The sequence below is a fragment of the Oncorhynchus gorbuscha genome, linkage group LG07 (assembly GCF_021184085.1).
Source record: "Oncorhynchus gorbuscha isolate QuinsamMale2020 ecotype Even-year linkage group LG07, OgorEven_v1.0, whole genome shotgun sequence".
Classification (NCBI taxonomy): domain Eukaryota; kingdom Metazoa; phylum Chordata; class Actinopteri; order Salmoniformes; family Salmonidae; genus Oncorhynchus; species Oncorhynchus gorbuscha.
The window spans coordinates 56,985,946-57,005,599 of record NC_060179.1 but is presented as its reverse complement, the minus strand read 5'-3'; the positions used below and the strand labels follow the sequence as shown (position 1 = coordinate 57,005,599).

The window sequence follows — 19,654 nt, the reverse complement described above, 5'->3', positions numbered from 1 at the left end:
GTCCTAACCTCACATCACACCCATTGGCTGTGCTGCTCATGCGTTGAATCTGCTCCTTAGGGACATCATGGCACTGAAAACAATGGATACCCTCTACAAGAGAGCCAAGGAAATTGTTAGGTATGTAAAGGGTCATCAAGTTATAGCAGCAATCTACCTCACCAAGCACCAAGTGAGAAGAATAAGAGCAACACATGATGCTGCCCAGCAACACCCATTGGGGTGGTGTTGTCATCATGTTTGACTGTCTCCTGGAGGGGAAGGAGTCTCTCCAAGAAATTGCCATATTACAGTCTTCTGATGTGGACAGCCCCATCAATAGGATCCTCCTGGATGATGTATTTTGGGAGAGAGTGGTAAGCAGCCTGAAACTCCTGAAACCTTCGCAGTAGCCATTGAATGGATTGAGGGAGACAATGCAATGCCATCCTGTCTAATGTTCAGACTGCTTGCAGATGTAAGAGAATAAATCCGTACTTCCCTGCCCATGTCACTGTTGCTCCAAGCAGAGGAAACTGCAGTTCTGAAACACATCAACAAGTGTGAAGACTTATGCCTGATGCCCATATGTGCTGCAGCGTACATGTTGGATCCCAAGTATGCTGGCAAGAGCATCCTGTCTGGTGCAGAGATCAACAAGGCCTATGGTGTCACCACTACCGTGTCACGCCACCTTGGCCTGGATGAGGTCAAGGTTCTTGGCAGTTTGGTTAAGTACACTTCCAAGCAAGGGCTTTGGGATGGAGATGCAATATGACAGTCATGCCAACATATCTCATCAGCCACCTGGTGGAAGGGACTTTGTGGATCTAAGGCTGTTTTCCCTGCTGCCTCCATCATCCTCCAAATCTCACCAACATAGCCGCCTTAGAGCACAACTGGTCCTTGTTTGGGAACACACACATCAAAGCACATAACAGGCTGACCAATACAAGGGTAGAAAAATTGGTGGCCATCCGGGCAAATTTGAGGCTTTGTGAGCCTGACAACGAGCCATCCTCAACAAGGAAAGTGACAGTGAAGATGAGGTCTCAGAGTCTGATGTTAAAAAGGTGGACATTGAGGGGGTCCAGGGAGAAGACATTGAAGCCTTAGAGGAAGACAACCAAAGCTTTAGTTTCTAGACAATCATTTTGTATGTTGAAAACGTTTCTTTTGTTGTTTAGTGAAATCATCCCATGTAAAGAGTCAACTAATTTAATTAAAGTTAAATTCATAACTAAATCGTTTTATTGGAAGGATTCAATAATTTGCAATGCTGTCTACTTATGATAAGGTAAAAGGTTTATGCTTCTGTCTCCACATGATATCATAAATATATCTAATGCAAAAAACAAAAAACATTTGCATATATTTCCGTTAATTCCTATATATTCCCATTAATTCCCATATATTCGATATTTCCACCTCTGAATATTTCCCAAAATGTGCAACCCTAGTCGCCGCCGAAAGAGCCCTTTTCTGAACTGCAAAGAACCATGGAAGGGCTACATTTTTTATTTGGGTCATTATAGTTCCACATAGAAATATCCCCCTTACCAAAGAACCTTTGAGGAACCCTCTTTTCTAAGTGTGTAGAGTCCAACAGGCAGACACGACTTACATGCTAAACTGCTCCCTATTCACACAATACCCTGCCATTTCCTCCACTCCCTCTATAGATGTGACTCAGAAAACCCACCGGCAGTCTCTCAATTCAAACCAACCCTGTAACTGTGAGTAAAAAGACAAAAAAAATAAGAAAATTGATGGCAGATAATGGAAAATAATAACACTGGGTACAAATAAAGTGCAAGTAGAACCGTAAAGGGTTCTGGTAAGAACTCTTAAAAGATAAAAGGGTCCTTGTGAGAACCATTTACAGGGGGTTCTAACTAGCACCAAAAAGGGTTCCACAATAGGGACAAACTGAAGAATCCACATTTTTTTCTAATTACTGTGGAATGAATATCACTGAATTGTGAAAATATTGGAAAAAAAAGTTGCAATTGAAGACATGTATCAAATTGTTTTTTACAGAAACGTCCAAAGTCATCCAGTCCGTTTGGATATTGGCTATAGGTTACAATTAGACTGGGGAAATGCTAATGTTAAATCTTGTCTAGATGACTCAATTATTAGCACTGATCAGAACGTTTTAGAGTTGCGACCAACTGCTGTTGCGACCAACTGGTCCCTGGGTATTATATGGATTGCTATTATTTTCTATTGGTATAATGATGAAGATACTCTCAATGTAAGACCCTACACCTGCTTGCTAATAATGCGGTGACAGCGGTTTCACATGTTTCCTTGACACAAGTTGTGTGGGAAAAATATTATATTAAAATGTTATTCTGTTATATTCTTACTATAAAATACAGTGAGGCAAAAAAGTATTTAGTCAAAATGGGCCAAAATACCAGCAACAGTGTGTGAAAACCTTGTGAAGACTTACAGAAAACGTTTGACCCCTGTCATTGCCAACAAAGGGTATATAACAAAGTATTGAGATAAACTTTTGTTATTGACCAAATACTTATTTTCCACCATAATTTGCAAATAAATTCATAAAGAATCCTACAATGTGATTTTCTGGATTTTTTTCTTCTCATTTTGTCTGTCATAGTTGAAGTGTACCTATGATGAAAATTACAGGCCTCTCTCATCTTTTTAAGTGGGAGAACTTGCACAATTGGTGGCTGACTAAATACTTTTTTGCCCCAATGTATACACAGTGGGGAGAACAAGTACTTGATACACCTCTGATTTTGCAGGTTTCCCTTCTTACAAAGCTTGTAGAGGTCTGTAATTTTTGTCATAGGTACACTTCAACTGTGAGAGACGGAATCTAAAAAAAATCTGAATCAAAAATCCAGAAAATCACATTGGATGATTTTTAAGTAATTAATTTGCATTTTATTTCATGACATAACTATTTGATACATCAGAAAAGCAGAACTTAATATTTCGTACAGAAACCTTTGTTTGCAATTACAGAGATCATATGTTTCCTGTAGTTCTTGACCAGGTTTGCACAAACTGCAGCAGGGATTTTGGCCCACTCCTCCATACAGACCTTCTCCAGATCCTTCAGGTTTCGGGGCAGTAGCTGGGCAATATGGACTTTCAGCTCCCTCCAAATATTTTTTATTGAGTTCAGGTCTGGAGACTGGCTCGGCCACTCCAGGACCTTGAGATGCTTCTTACGGAGCCACTCCTTAGTTGCCCTGCCTGTGTGTTTCGGGTCATTGTCATTCTGGAAGACCCAACAACGACCCATCTTCAATGCTCTTACTGAGGGAGGGAGGTTGTTGGCCAAGATCTTGCGATGCATGGCCCCATCCATCCTCCTCTCAATACGGTGCAGTCGTCCTGAACCCTTTGCAGAAAAGCATTCCCAAAGAATGATGTTTCCACCTCCATGCTTCACGGTTGGGATGGTGTTCTTGGGGTTGTACTCATCCTTCTTCTTCCTTCAAACACGGTGAGTGGAGTTTAGACCAAAAGCTATATTTTTATCTCATCAGACCACATGACTTTCTCCCATTCCTCCTCTAGATCATCCAGATGGTCATTGGCAAACTTCAGACGGGCCTGGACATGCGCTGGCTTGAGCAGGGGGACCTTGCGTGCGCTGCAGGATTTTAATCCATGACGGCGTAGTGTGTTACTAATGGTTTTCTTTGAGACTGTGGTCCCAGCTCTCTTCAGGTCATTGACCAGGTCCTGCTGTGTAGTTCTGGGCTGATCCCTCACCTTCTTCATGATCATTGATGTCCCACGAGGTGAGATCTTGCATGGAGCCCCAGACCGAGGGTGATTGACCATCATCTTGAACTTCTTCCATTTTATAATAATTGCGCCAACAGTTGTTGCCTTCTCACCAAGCTGCTTTACTATTGTCCTGTAGCCCATCCCAGCCTTGTGCAGGTCTACAATTTTATCCCTGATGTCCTTACACAGCGTCCTGGTCTTGGCCATTGTGGAGAGGTTGGAGTCTGTTTGATTGTGTGGACAGGTGTGTTTTATACAGGTAACGAGTTCAAACAGGTGCAGTTAATACAGGTAATGAGTGGAGAACAGGGGGCTTCTTAAAGAAAAACTGAGAGCCGGAATTCTTACTGGTTGATAGGTGATCAAATACTTATGTCATGCAATAAAATGCAAATTAACAACTTAAAAATCATACAATGTGATTTTCTGGAGTTTTGTTTTGTAAGTAGGAAAACCTGCAAAATCGGCAGTGTATCAAATACTTGTTCTCCCCAGTGTATCTCTCTCTCTCTCTCTCTCTCTCTCTCTCTCTCTCTCTCTCTCTCTCTCTCTCTCTCTCTCTCTCTCTCTCTCTCTCTCTCTCTCTCTCTCTCTCTCTCTCTCTCTCTCTCTCTCTCTCTCTCTCTCTCTCTCTCTCTCTCTCTCTCTCTCTCTCTCTCTCTCCTGAAAAGGGGAATCTCCAGAGGCTACTTAGAGCTGGGAACCCTACACTGCCAGGGAGAGGAGAGCCTCACCCAAGGGGGAGGCAATAATGAGAACTATGGACCAGAACATGGGAGGAGACCAGGGGGAGTAGAATCACTCTCCAATTGGGTAAGGGTTATCTATTTATTTTATTTTTTTTGCCTAGGGGAGGGTTGTATGGTTTTTCCCTGGTTTACATTCACCCTTTGTATTGTTTACTATGTAATTTATTCCATCCAAGCCAAATTTCCTAATCTGCTTGCATGCGCCTCCCCTATATCAAGTTGCACTATGCTTTTCCGTGCTAACTACACCACAAGTCAATAGTCTACCAGTCTAACTTTGGATCCTGCACTCTATCCATAATTTTCAATAGAAGCGAATAGGCCAGGTGCATCATTGAGCATGAAAGAACAGCGAAGACATGAGACATGGAGCTCAAAAGTCTACTCCATTGATCTTTTATAAGGACAATACAAGTGTCCCACCCAGACTAGCGTACAACACCACAATGCAATGAATAATTGTATTATTGTTTTCCGTGCTACAAGAAGCTATAAAATGCAGTGAAAATGTCATTTGAATAAACGGAGCAAAAGCACTGTGATTTGAACATTTCATTCCATTTGGATCAGTTGTGGGTCTACTCACAACAGTTTATAAGGTCTAGAAAGGCACAGTAGCAGGCCATCCTGGCTGGACTTCTCACGCTGAGATGCGCTGTCTGCTGCAGATCTTCATTCTCCCAAGTCGTCCTTGATATTGTGGCCACATATGCACCTAGCAGGCCCAGTTAATCAGGAAAACTTAACACACGCCCTGCCTCCTCCACGATCCGAGCGGCTGGTCCTTGCATACCTAGAACCTAGCGCTTCAAAATAACCGTAATATTTATAATTTAACTTTTAAAACAGATGACATTTTGCCTATGGCATAAACACAACCAGTCACAATGTTATAATCTGATTAGGTTACTTCAAGTCTCTTGTAGGCTATTCGCGCACAGTCATCCAAAATATAATTCCAGTATCCAAACTGTGCAGTGGGCCATTCGAGGAATAGAAAGTGAAATACCTACAGTTGATGTCGGAAGTTTACATACACTTTATTCAACCACTTCACTAATTTCTTGTTAACAAACTATAGTTTTGGCAAGTAGGTTAGGACATCTACTTTGTGCATGACACAAGTCATTTTTCCAACAATTGTTTACAGATGATTTAACTTATTATTCACTGTATCACAATTCCAGTGGGTCAGAAGTTTACATACACTAAATTGACTGTGCCTTTAAACAGCTTGGAAAATTCCAGAAAATTATGTCTTGGCTTTAGAAGCTTCTGCTAATTTACATCATTTGAGTCAATTGGAGGTGTACCTGTGGATGTATTTCAAGGCCTACCTTCAAACGCAATACCTCTTTGCTTGACATCATGGGAAAATCAAAAGAAATCAGCCAAGACCTTAGAAAAACAATTGTAGACCCCCAAGTCTGGTTCATCCTTGGGAGCAATTTAAAAAATGCCTGAAGGTACCACATTCATCTGTACAAACAATAGTACACAAGTATGAACACCATGGGACCACGCAGCCATCATACCACTCAGGAAGGAGACGCGTTCTGTCTCCTAGAGATGAACGTACTTTGGTGCGAAAAGTGCATATCAATCCCAGAACAACAGAAAATGACCTTGTGAAGATGCTGGAGGAAACGGGTATAAAAGTATCTATATCCACAGTAAAACGAGTCCTATATCGACATAACCTGAAAGGCTGCTTAGCAAGGAAGAAGCAACTGCTCCAAAACCGCTATAAAAAAAGCAAGACTACGTTTTGCAACTGAACATGGGGACAAAGATCATTCTTCTTGGATAAATGTCCTCTTGGAGAACTGTTTGGTCATAATGACCATCGTTATGATTGGAGGAAAAAGTCTTGCAACCCGAAGAACACCATCCCAACCGTGAAGCACGGGGGTGGCAGCATCATGTTGTGGGGGTGCTTTGCTGCAGGAGGGACTGGTGCACTTATACAAATACAGTGGGGCAAAAAAAAATATTTAGTCAGCCACCAATTGTGCAAATTCTCCCACTTAAAAAGATGAGAGAGGCCTGTAATTTTCATCATAGGTACACTTCAACTATGAAAGACAAAATGAGAGAACAAAATCCAGAAAATTCCATTGTAGGATTTTTTATGAATTTATTTGCAAATTATGGTGGAAAATAAGTATTTGGTCACCTACAAACAAGCAAGATTTCTGGCTCTCACAGACCTGTAACTTCTTATTTGAGGCTCCTCTGTCCTCCACTCATTACCTGTATTAATGGCACCTGTTTGAACTTGTTATCAGTATAAAAGACCGCTATCCACAACCTCAAACAGTCACACTCCAAACTCCACTATGGCCAAGACCAAAGAGCTGTCAAAGGACACCAGAAACAAAATTGTAGACCTGCACCAGGCTGGGAAGACTGAATTTGCAATAGGTAAGCAGCTTGGTTTGAAGAAATCAACTGTGGGAGAAATTATTAGGAAATGGAAGACATACAAGACCACTGACAATCTCCCTCGATCTGGGGCTCCACGCAAGATCTCCCCCCGTGGGGTCAAAATGATCACAACGGTGAGCAAAAATCCCAGAACTACACAGGGGGACCTAGTGTATGACTATATGCCATTAACCAGACACTTTCATACAAAGCAAGTTACAGTCATACATTTTGGATATGCAGAGAGCTGGGACCAAAGTAACAAAGCCTACCATCAGTAACACACTACGCCGCCAGGGACTCAAATCCTGCAGTGCCAGACGTGTCCCCCTGCTTAAGCCAGTACATGTCCAGGTCCATCTGAAGTTTGCTAGAGAGCATTTGGATGATCCAGAAGAAGATTGGGAGAATGTCATATGGTCAGATGAAACCAAAATATATTTTCTTGGGTAAAAACTCAACTTGTCTTGTTTGGAGGACAAAGAATGCTGAGTTGCATCCAAAGAACACCATACCTACTGTGAAGCATGGGAGTGAAAACATCATGCTTTGGGGCTGTTTTTCTGCAAAGGGACCAGGACGACTGATCCGTGTAAAGGAAAGAATGAATGGGGGCAGGTATCGTGAGATTTTGAGTGAAAACCTCCTTCCATCAGCAAGGGCATTGAAGATGAAACGTGGCTGGGTCTTTCAGCATGACAATGATCCCAAACACACCGCCCGGGCAACGAAGGACTGGCTTCGTAAGAAGCATTTCAAGGTCCTGGAGTGGCCTAGCCAGTCTCCAGATCTCAACCCCATAGAAAATCTTTGGAGGGAGTTGAAAGTCCGTGTTGCCCAGCAACAGCCCCAAAACATCACTGCTCTAGAGCAGATCTGCATGGAGGAATGGGCCAAAATACCACCAACAGTGTGTGAAAACCTTGTGAAGACTTACAGAAAACGTTTGACCTCTGTCATTGCCAACAAAGTGTGTATAACAAAGTATTGAGATACACTTTTGTTATTGACCAAATACTTATTTTCCACCATAATTAAAAATCCTACAATGTGTTTTACTGGATTTTTTTTCTCATTTTTTCTTTCATAGTTGAAGTGTACCTATGATGAAAATTACAGGCCTCTCTCATCTTTTTAAGTGGGAGAACTTGCACAATTGGTGGCTGACTAAATACTTTTTTGCCCCACTATAGATGGCATCATGAGGCAGGAAAATTATGTGGATATATTGAAGCAACATCTCAAGACATCAGTCAGGAAGTTAAAGCTTAGTCGCAAATAGGTCTACCAAATGGACAATGACCCCAAGCATAGTTCCAAAGTTGTGGAAAAGTGGATTAAGGACAACAAAGTCAAAGTATTGGAGTGCCCATCACAAAGCCCTGACCTCAAATCTATAGAAAATGTTTGTGCAGAACTGAAAAACAGTGTGCGAGCGAGGAGGCCCACAAACCTGACTCAGTTACACCAACTCTGTCAGGAGGAATGGGACAAAATTCACCCTACTTATTGTGGGAAGCTTGTGGTAGGCTACCCAAAATATTTGACCCAAGTTAAACTATTTAAAGGCAATGCTACCAAATACTAATTGATTGTATATAAAGTTCTGACCCACTGGAAATGTGATGAAAGAAATAAAAGCTGAAATAAATAATTCTCTCTACTATTATTCTGAAATGTCATATTCTTAAAATAAAGTGGTGATGCTAACTAACCTAAAACAGGGAATTTTTACTAGGATTAAATGTCAGGAATTGTGAAAAACTGAGTTTAAATATATTTGGCTCAGGTGTATGTAAACTTCCGACTTCAACTGTATTACAAAACAACAAAACGTGTAATGTCATTGTCAAGCCAAGCCTTCAATATTGGGTAGGCGTACAAGGTAGGGAGGCATGTAGGCTTATTTTCTGTTTGTGAGATTAACATTGTTTATTTGATTGTGGTGCTGAAAACGCAATCCATGATGCTTTGCTTATTGGGTTATGTGGGGCATTGGCACAGAAACCTGTCGGTGGAAACGTCATTTCATATATTTGATATGATTATTTAAAAAAAATGTTATATCTGATTTCATTGTCTGCAGCCAGCTCTGATCAATGTGTAATGAAACAGGCAGGGAGAGTTAGCTTGTCAGCAAACCCTCATCCTTCTGGCCCGTATAGACATTTACCTTTCAGTCATTTAGACAGTCTTTTCCAGAGCAACTTACAGTAGTGAGAGCATACATTATCACAGTGGTCCTACATGGGAATGGCACCCACTATCCTGGCGTTGCTCTACCAACTCAGCCACCTGCGCGACAATTGAGCCCGTGCGTGGCATCGACTGTGCCACAAAAGAATGGCAAAGTCGATATTCACTTTTATTTGTGGTCATAAACATGATTTTAAGGTAATTCTATGAGGCGGGAAGGTGTGCAATTCTTTTTACAGTACAGAGAAAGGATCATGTGAAAATATGTTTTACATTGGGGAGGGGATTTTTTTATGACACCTCGAGTTAGACCAACGAATGAAATCTAACTACAGTCTGTTCAGTTTTCCCCTATATTAGTTTAGCAGTGGTGCATCGCCACGCTCAATTTTATTGAATTTTTTTACCGGGGATGCGCTTTTAAGATCAGAGTTATACCTTACAACATCAGATTGTCCAAGAAACATCCAAGGTAACGAGCTAGCTAGCTTGTAATTCAAGAAGTGTAGCAAACCCTATTCAGAGATGCATGCCTCTGGCAGACAACCAACCGCGCTGCTAAATAAAATCCTAGGGGAAACACTGCTGTTTGAATGCATCCTCAATATATCTACTTGCCTAATATATTCACGCTCCCAGTCTATAAAAAAATGAGTAAACCAATATAACCCTCTTGCTAAAAGGTGCTAGAACAAAGTTCTCATTTGACCAAGTTAAATGTATTGTATTTTTTCTTATACTGCAGTGAAAAACCACAAACTTTTGCACCCAGGTATACCACGTTTTGAAATGGAGCTTTTTAGACTTTCCAGAGAAAAGTGACCCTAGAATCATTAGGAGCGCTGAAGTTTACTGTGACACCCTGCTACATGTGAGGCCTTGGCAGCACCCAAACACTTGATTGATGAGAAAATGGCGCTGAATTGAATGCCTCTCCAAGTGGGCCAGAAACAGACTCACTTCGCGTGCTTCTGTGCATGGCGTCAGCATGGGAGAAAAATATGGCAGCAAATTGAAAGTGGAAGAAAAAAAAATGGGTGTACCTTGAACTTTCCCCAAATTCATTTTGTAAATACAATTTGCAGGATGCTGGCACTGCAGAAAGAAATAGCTTCCCAGTTATGAAAAAAATGTATTAAAGGAACAAGAGCGGGGACTTTCTCCATGACAGATGTTAAGTGGAGCAAAAGGCTGATTTTCCCCTTAGGCTCCACCTGGTCCTGTCCCAGATGTCTCCGGATGTACCTGTCTGTATAACCTGAGGATACAGCTTTATTTACCCTGTCAACCTCTCTGAATCAAACACCCAAACACCACTAGCTCTCTCTGCTCTGCTGAGCCAAATGCTATTTGCCCATTCAGCGGAGATGTTCATTGTATTTCCAGTGATGTGGGCAAATTTAGTTTTTTTTATATAAGTTCGTATTTTACCTTTCATGACTAGGCAGAGAGCAGTGAGTTGTCTGGAGTTCAGTTGTAAAGTTACTGATGGTGAAGTCACTTGGTTTGAACCCAAGTTATCTGCGTGAGACAAGACTGGGTTAGCATGTTGAGCTAAAGCCTAGGCATTAACTTGGGGAGCAAATACAATACTTTAGGTCTCAGGACATTGGAAGAGACAGAGAAAGAGAGAGAGAGACAGAGAGTAAGAGATAGACAGAGAGAAAATTAGACAGAGAAAGAGCCAGACTTAACCAGACAGAGAGAAGGAGACAACACAGACAACCAGGGTGCTGATGGGAAAAATAATCCTGCAGTTGTATGAGGATGTGGAATGAGGAAGTACCCCCCAGCGGGCGGAACTTTGGGAGAGAATAAATGCCAGCGTTCCAAACAGACCCGGACCAGTATTAATCTCCTTGATAGCCTTGGAGCCCAGCACGCATTAGAGGAAATAGCGTGCTAAGCCACAGAGCCATTCAATCTTCCCCTTGCCGGTCCCTCTGAGCTGCCTGCTACAAAGCCAAGACGACCAAGGCCCAGTGCAATAAGGAGTGATGGAGTGGGGCCCTAGCTACACAGCAAAAAAAAAAAACATCCACTGAACACGTTTACATCTTAATCAGATCACACAATATAGCAGGTGTTGAAACAGGAAGGGGGAGCTAGAGGGGGATGCGATTAACTGTGACACATGAAGGGAGAGGGGGTTGGAGAAAGAGGGAGGGGGAGAGACAGGGAAAGAGAGAGAAGCAGAGAGAGCGAGGTAGAGAGAGGGGAGAGACATAGGGCATTTTTCGTTATCACTGCTTTAGAGGCTGCTTATCGATGTTTAAAAAGGCTCTAGATCAGATTTCCAGGCTTTAATTCGAGCAGCATTGATTCAAGGTTGGATGCACACCATACCGGGTATTTGATGGTATTGAAATAATGGAAAATGTGTTCAAAGCCGTTGTAAAGAGGATTACAGTTTTTCTCCCTTATCAGAGGGGTGACATTGTTTTAAAGCCCAAATCCAAAGGGTCAGGGGGGTTATGGCAATGCTAGGTTTACTGATTTTGCATAACTGGCCAATACCCGACTGGGTATTGAACCTGGGTCGTCTGCATGGCTCAAAACCGTGCTAGCCAGCGAGCTAAAGTCTAATTTTGAGCTTCCAATCTCAGGCAAGGTCTGTGTTGTACACCGAACCACCTACAGTGCATTTGCAAAGTACGACCTAAAGTCCTTAAAACACCCTACAAGGCAGGATGAGATTGATTTCCTCTTTAGTTAACAGGTCGAGTTACGCTCTGCAGCCATGGGTCTCTGCTCAGAGTAAAATTGAAATCTCATGTTTTCCTAATATTCTCCAGACAAAGTCGTCCATCTTTTAATCTGTTCTGAAGTGCAGTAGGGGCAGTATCAGCCAAGCTCCAACAAAACACTGCACTCTCAAGGTTTTACTAGAAGTATGACAGATGAAGAGTCCTGCAGTACTGTACTTTACACACATATGCCACTAGGAGAAGAATGCAGGAGGAGGGGAGAGGAGAGGAGAAAAGAGAAGATGAGAATAGAGGAGCAAACAAAACAGATGAGTACAGAACAGAACAGATGAGAAGAGAACAGAACAGATGAAAACAGAACAGATGAGAACAGAACAGATGAGAAGATAACAGAACAAAACAAAACAGTTAACTATTTGCTATACAATTCAAAAAGCACAGGAGGGATGTGTGTCCTCTATGAGGAAAGACTACAGTAGTCCTGTCAGGGATATCTTTATGCTATGTGTGAGTCAGCCTGATGCTTGTTAGCCTCAGGGGTGTAAAGAGGAGTCAGAGTTCAAGAGATGTCATAAAGAGGGATCAGAGGTCAAAGAGAGTGGTGAGATGTCATGAGGGAGGGTCAGAGAGAGTCAGCGCTAATGGACCAAAGCCTCAGCCACACACACACACACACACACACACACACACACACACACACACACACACACACACACACACACACACACACACACACACACACACACACACACACACACACACACACACACACACACACACACACACACACACACACACACTGAATGTGACACTCATGCCAGTATGCCAGTACGCTCTGTGTGTGTCCCAGTGCACACATGGGAGTGTGTGTGTACATGTGTGTTTGCGTGTATGTCACTGCCTTCACCATAGCTGCCTGACCCCACCATTACCATAGCTGCCTGACCCCACCACTACCATAGCTGCCTAACCCCACCACTACCATAGCTGCCTGACCCCACCACTACCATAGCTGCCTGACCCCACCACTACCATAGCTGCCTGACCCCACCACTACCATAGCTGCCTGACCCCACCACTACCATAGCTGCCTATATCTACCACCATAGCTGCCTGACCCCACCACTACCATAGCTGCCTGACCCCAACACTACCATAGCTGCCTGACTCCACCACTACCATAGCTGCCTGACCCCACCACCACCATAGCTGCCTGACCTCATCACCACCATAGCTGCCTGACCCCACCACCACCATAGCTGCCTGACCCCACCACGAACATAGCTGCCTGACCCTACCACTACCATAGCTGCCTGACCCCACCACTACCATAGCTGCCTGACCCTACCACTACCATAGCTGCCTGACCCCACCACTACCATAGCTGCCTGACCCCACCACTACCATAGATGCCTGACCAACACTACCATAGCTGCCTGACCCCACCACTACCATAGATGCCTGACCCCAACACTACCATAGCTGCCTGACCCCAACATTACCATAGCTGCCTGACCCCAACACTACGATAGCTCCCTGACCCCAACACTACCATCGCTGCCTGACCACATCACTGGCCTATGCCTCTACTTTAGTGATTGGGTCTGCTGATTTTCATACCTGGACAGAAACCAAGATCTGCTGAAGAACCAAGATCCAGACCATACTAATCCAGCATATTGAATTCATGGGTAAACGATTTAACCTCAATATAGTGGGACGCAGTCAGTGGTCGGGCTGAGCTCAATTTTGCTCTCTTACAGGGTTCATGCCCTCTCACACCTCCTTCCACCCACCCACACATACACTTAACCCCCTACCTGGAGACATAGAACGTTAATCAGCGCAGGAAAGACAGAGTGAGTTGATTCATTATTACGCACACCTGCCACCATCATTACGAGACTCACCTGGACTCCATCACCTTCCTGATTAGCTCACCTACACAGTTGAAGTCGGAAGTTACATACACTTAGGTTGTAGTCATTAAAACTTGTTTTTCAACCACTCCACAAATGTCTTGTTAACAAGTTTTGGCAAGCTGGTTAGGACATCTACTTTGTGCATGACACAAGTCATTTTTCCAAAAATTGTTTACAGACAGATTATTTCACTTATAACTCACTGTATCACAATTCCAGTGGGTCAGAGGTGTACATACACTAAGTTGACTGTGCCTTTAAACAGCTCGGAAAACCCCCAAAAATTATGTCATGGATTTCTAAGCTTCTGATGGGCTAATTGACATAATTTGTGTCAACTTGAGGTGTACCTGTGGATGTATTTCAAGGCCTACCTTCAAAACTCAGTGCCTCTTTGCTTGACATCATGGGAAATCAAAATAAATTGTAGACCTCCACAAGTCTGGTTCATCCTTGGGAGCAATTTCCAAACACCTGAAGGTACCACGTTCATCAGTACAAACAATATTATGCAAGTATACACACCATGGGACCACGCAGCCATCATACCGCTCAGGAAGGAGACGCGTTCTGTCTCCTCGAGATGAACGTACTTTGGTTCGAAAAGTGCAAATCAATCCCAGAACAACAGAAAAGGACCTCTTGAAGATGCTGGAGGAAACAGCTACAAAAGTATCTATATCCACAGTAAAAACTAGTCCTATATCGACATAACCTGAAAGGGCGCTCAGCAAGGAAGAAGCCACTGCTCCAAAACCGCCATAAAAAGCCAGACTACGGTTTGCAACTGCACATGGGGACAAAGGAAAACTTTTTGGAGAAATATCCTCTGGTCTGATGAAACAAAATAGAAATGTTTGGCCATAATGACCATCATTATGTTTGGAGGGAAAAGGGGGAGGCTTGCAAGCCCGAAGAACATCATCCCAACCATGAAGCAAGGGGGTGGCAGCATCATGTTGTGGGGGTGCTTTGCTGTAGGAGGGACTGGTGTGGCAAAATTTGTGACAAAATGGCTTAAGGACAACAAAGTCAAGGTATTGAGTGGCCACCACAAAGCCCTGACCTCAATCCTATAGAAAATGTGTGGGCAGAACTGAAAAAGTGTGTATGAGAAAGGAGGCCCACAAATCTGACTCAGATACACCAGCTCTGTCAGGAGGAATGGGCCAAAATTCACCCTACTTATTGTGGGAAGCTTGTGAAAGGCTGCCTGAAAAGTTTGACCCAAGTTAAACAATTTAAAGCCAATGCTACTAAATACTAATTGAGTGTGTGTGAACTTCTGACCACTGGGAATGTGATGAAAGAAATAAAAGCTGAAACAGATCTCTCTTTCTACTATTATTCTGACATTTCACATTCTTAAAATGAAGTGGTGATCCTGACTGAATCAAAACAGGGACTTTTTACTCGGATTAAATGTCAGGAATTGTGGAAAAACTGAATTGAAATGTTTGTAACCTTCCGACTTCAACTGTATCTGTCACTCCCTATGGTTCTTTCCCCAGGTGTTATTGTTTCTGTTCCTGTGTTTCATGTCTGTACCCGACTCGTGTTTCTTGTTTTGTTCCATGTTCAGTTACTTATTCAATTCAATCCCTGTACTATTCTTAAAGTACATGTTGCTCGGTCTGGATTCCAATAGGAATAATATGACTCTTTGTAAACCAGCAAAATATGACTTGCTGATGTAGCATGAACACCAGTAGTTTCAGGCCACTCTGTTAGGGTAAACCGATGTTGTTGAAGTATGGTATAGTAAAAAAAAAGCAATATAATGCCATAAACAATAAAATAATCACTTGGTGAAGGCTACAGGACTGAAAGCCAATAAAAGCAAAAATAATGTCTCTGTCACTAGCGTACACAGTCATGGATGGTACGGGTACTGCTAAAATTCACTCGAAAGGCACCCTGGGATATAAATATGCAAATGCAGTGTTGAAACAACACCCCAAAATGGGTTACGTAACACCCCAGGTGTTAATTCCCTAACACTGAGAAAGTTTAAAGAATTTATCCATGGTATTTATTGACACTTTGAAAAGTGTTAGTTTAACACTGTGGGTGTTAAAATTCTCATCACAAATTTGCTGTGTATGTTGTTTACTTTCCAGAGCTGGCTACACTTGGTGATGGGCAACAGGTACACACACTGTGGCAAGTAAGCTGAATTACTATAGCAACACACTTATTTTGATATATATATTTTGTGTCATTTCTATTTTGAGGAAAAGTAAGCATCTCTTTTGAAGCTCATGGAGTTGAGATGTTAAATACTATGTCTCTTGGCTTTGAAATATAAATGCTTATTATTCACTTCAGATGATTTGATTGCTTTTAATAAGTCAGTGAACATGGTGGAATTTTAGCTAAATAACACACGGAGGCTTGATTTCTATTGCAGCATGAGTATCAATAACTGATTTGCTATGGCCTGTGAGCAAAGGCAGGCTGTTAAACACCAGGTCTGACACGCTCAGTGCCCCAAGCTGTCCACAGACACATTAAAGAATGAAATAAGCTTGTGTGTGTGTGAGAGAGAGAGAGAGAGAGAGAGAGAGAGAGAGAGAGAGAGAGAGAGAGAGAGAGAGAGAGAGAGAGAGAGAGAGAGAGAGAGAGAGAGAGAGAGAGATTAAATAAATAAATAGCCCAGTTTAAAGGACCCCGGTTAAAAACAGTTAAATGGTTAGAACTCAAACAGAGAAAGGGAGAGAGAGATTAAATAGCCCATGCACAGCCAGCTTTAAGAACCCAGGTATAAAACAGTTAGAACTCAGAGACAGAGAGAGAGAAGGGGTAGACCCAGACAGAGAGAGGGTGGTGAATGGTAATTAAGACTTGATTATGCTATTGTATCTTCAGCTCCTGGCTATAGTCTAGTCCCGGAGCAGCGTACTAGATCAGTGCCTTGTGCTGCACCAGGTGGCAGTCAAATGTGCTAACACTGCTCAGGTGTGGCGAGTGGACACACACACACACACACACACACACACACACACACACACACACACACACACACACACACACACACACACACACACACACACACACACACACACACACACACACACACACACACACACACACACACACACACACACACACACACACACACACACACCTCTACCTTCCCTCTGTGTTGGATCTAATAAGGGATAGAGAAGTAAGTGAAGCTCACTGCGTTCACACCTGACATGGTCCATCAGCGTTTCCTCCTTCTCTGCGGCAGATATTCTAATGCAAACAAATAGAACATCAGAAAATCATCAACATGTTCTCAATATAAATTCAGAGTTAATATGAATGTTTTTTGTGGCAGTGAGACCACGGTTCAGAAAACATCACGGTGTCAGCTGTAGTGCAGGACGGTAGAGGGTCGCTGTTGGGCAGTGGTGCACCGTTTCCCGTATGGGCTCATGCCGCCAGTAAGCTCCTGGTAACCCCTGGTGGAGCCGGTTCTGGCCAGTGAGCCGGTGCTAAGTCTCCAGCGGGCGGTGGGATGAAGGGAGGATGATGGCTCAGAATGAGAATAGCACAGCGGAGAGGATGGTAGGGTTTGCTTGCTCCCCTGCCCTCTCTCTCTCTCTCTCTCTGTCTCTCTGGGCAGGACTTCTCTCAGATCCTGCTCAATCTGATATGGTGTGTGTGTGTGTGTGTGTGTGTGTGTGTGTGTGTGTGTGTGTGTGTGTGTGTGTGTGTGTGTGTGTGTGTGTGTGTGTGTGTGTGTGTGTGTGTGTGTGTGTGTGTGTGTGTGTGTGTGTGTGTGTGTGTGTGTGTGTGTGTGTGTGTGTGTGTGTGTGTGTGTGTGTGTGTGTGGTCATCTGTTTCTGTGTGTGTTATGGACAGTTAAACAGAGCTCTGATAAAAGCATGCAGGCAAATGCCCTGTATTTGAATAGAACATAGGAAACATGCACCGTGCATAAACTCCCCATCCAGGTCACGATTACCTAACCCAGATGTAAAACTGACATCCAGGACTGAGCACAACTTTATAAAACCACTAGATTACTCATCATGACCAATTCACTACACTGAATTGACCATTACGTTATTAGTCCAGGAAATAAGACACATGACAATTCTGAGAGCACTTCTTCCAAGGTTCCTTCGTGGTCGAGTAGTAATCTTCGGATCAGCATCTAATAGCTACCTAACAGGACTAAACCATGTGCCTTTAGAATGGAGAAGAGGGGTTCTCAGAACGTGATGATGAGTGCAGTGTTTCCCCACCTCGTAAAGAGCTAGCGATAACTCTCAACAAGACACAGTTAGCGGCAGAGGACGTAATAACGAGTTAACAACACGGAGAGTAGTGTGGCAGAGCATGCCGAGACTTCTGCGAACCAGAACGAACACAAGATATGCAGATTTTCACAACTTTATTCATTTACTTAATCATGGGGCTACAGACGACAAGCAATCGTACATTTTTGGGGGACTTCTTTTTGATAATAGTGATCAACACATTGTTCATAGAAATAGCAATGTCTTATATCATAACAGTGTGCGCTGTCTCTTTACCCAGCTTTGCATGCAGAGCCAGTTGATTCGGTGAAGGAGACATGAGGCAAAGATACTTTTTTTTTACCAGTATCTCTGCGTGAGGGAGATGATCAAGTGAATGAACGAAGTTGTTAAAGTCTGCATATTTTGCGTTATGGTCCCGAATGAAAAGGAAACGGATTGCTTTTTATCTGTAGCCCCATGAAACCAGTCAAAACAAGCTCAACAACTCAATGCAGGCACACACTCCTGTTGAAGATGCATTCACCTGTATTGTGAATAGGCCTAGGCTACATCTTGAGTTACCTAGTTGATAAATAGAGGTTTACCATTCAAATATATTATTATCAGTATGTTACTATGTAGTTACATTGTTAGAAACAATTTAAATGGATGTTATTATTGGATAATTGATGAATTGATGCATACATGGCTTTCTCTGCAAAACGAATACAGACTGAACTCAAAAGACGCCTAACGATTAAACAGCATTAGCTGAGTTCACCTCTCCGGATCGAGTGCCATTCTGTGACGTTGGCGAATATACCTTCCTCTCTGTTGTTGCCGGGGTACCGTTGTGGTATCACTTTGGTATTGAGCATGGTGATGGTATCGAGTATCGTGATACTGAATCTGGTATCGAAGTCAAACATTCTGGTATCGTGACAACACTAACGGAGAGCGCGCTCGACAAGCCACGGTTATGACATGAACAATATGACGGGAATAGGGATGGAAATAGCCGCACATGATTTAATGCTTCCATTTAGACCCTTTCCTGTGTTGGCAAACATTGCAAGACGGTGGAAGAACACGGGGAGTTCTTATAGAACGCTGGCAACAGCAGCAACAACAACAACAACAACAAAACACCTCTATTTACATGTTGCTCATGAGTGCATTTCACACGACGTTTTGGATTATAATTCGATTGTACGGCTCGTTTTTTTTTGTCATCATCACAAATCAACTGCATTATACTTCAAAAATGTCTACTTCAACCAGTAAAATGTCTCTCTGGCTAGATTTGTGCAATAGCCTATATCATTGAGTGTCAACATTCTAGCTAACTTCTGCATCCAAAATAGTTATTTTGCAAAGATCACAACCAAATATAATATTCAAGCAAGAATCAAAACATCGTTGTGAGCGTTGTATGAGAACCCCCACATAACTTTATCTTGTTTGGAAGTAATAATGTTGAAAGGGCGCAGATGGCAATGGCTTTCTTACTGCAGTCAAGATGTCATAAGGTGAATGCACCAAGTTGCAAGTCGCTCTGGATAAGAGCGTCTGCTAAATGACTTAAATGTTAAATGTAAGAGTTGCGCACATCAGTACATGACGTCAGTTTGTCGTGGTACTGGAAAGGGGTCTATAGTTCA

At 42.8% G+C, this 19,654-nt stretch overlaps 1 protein-coding gene across 4 annotated transcripts in view; it reads right to left on the bottom strand.

The window, feature by feature from the left end:
* ca10a (carbonic anhydrase Xa) overlaps positions 1 to 19,654 on the bottom strand; it is a 345,076-nt gene that overhangs the window by 146,515 nt on the left and 178,907 nt on the right. For 2 of the 4 annotated variants that reach the window (XM_046356874.1, XM_046356875.1), the window contains exon 5: positions 16,954 to 16,998. The exons of the other annotated variants lie outside the window; for them this stretch is intronic. In XM_046356874.1, coding sequence (XP_046212830.1) covers positions 16,954 to 16,998 — 45 coding nt within the window. The remainder of the gene's footprint in view (positions 1 to 16,953; positions 16,999 to 19,654) is intronic. 4 annotated transcript variants of the gene reach the window in all.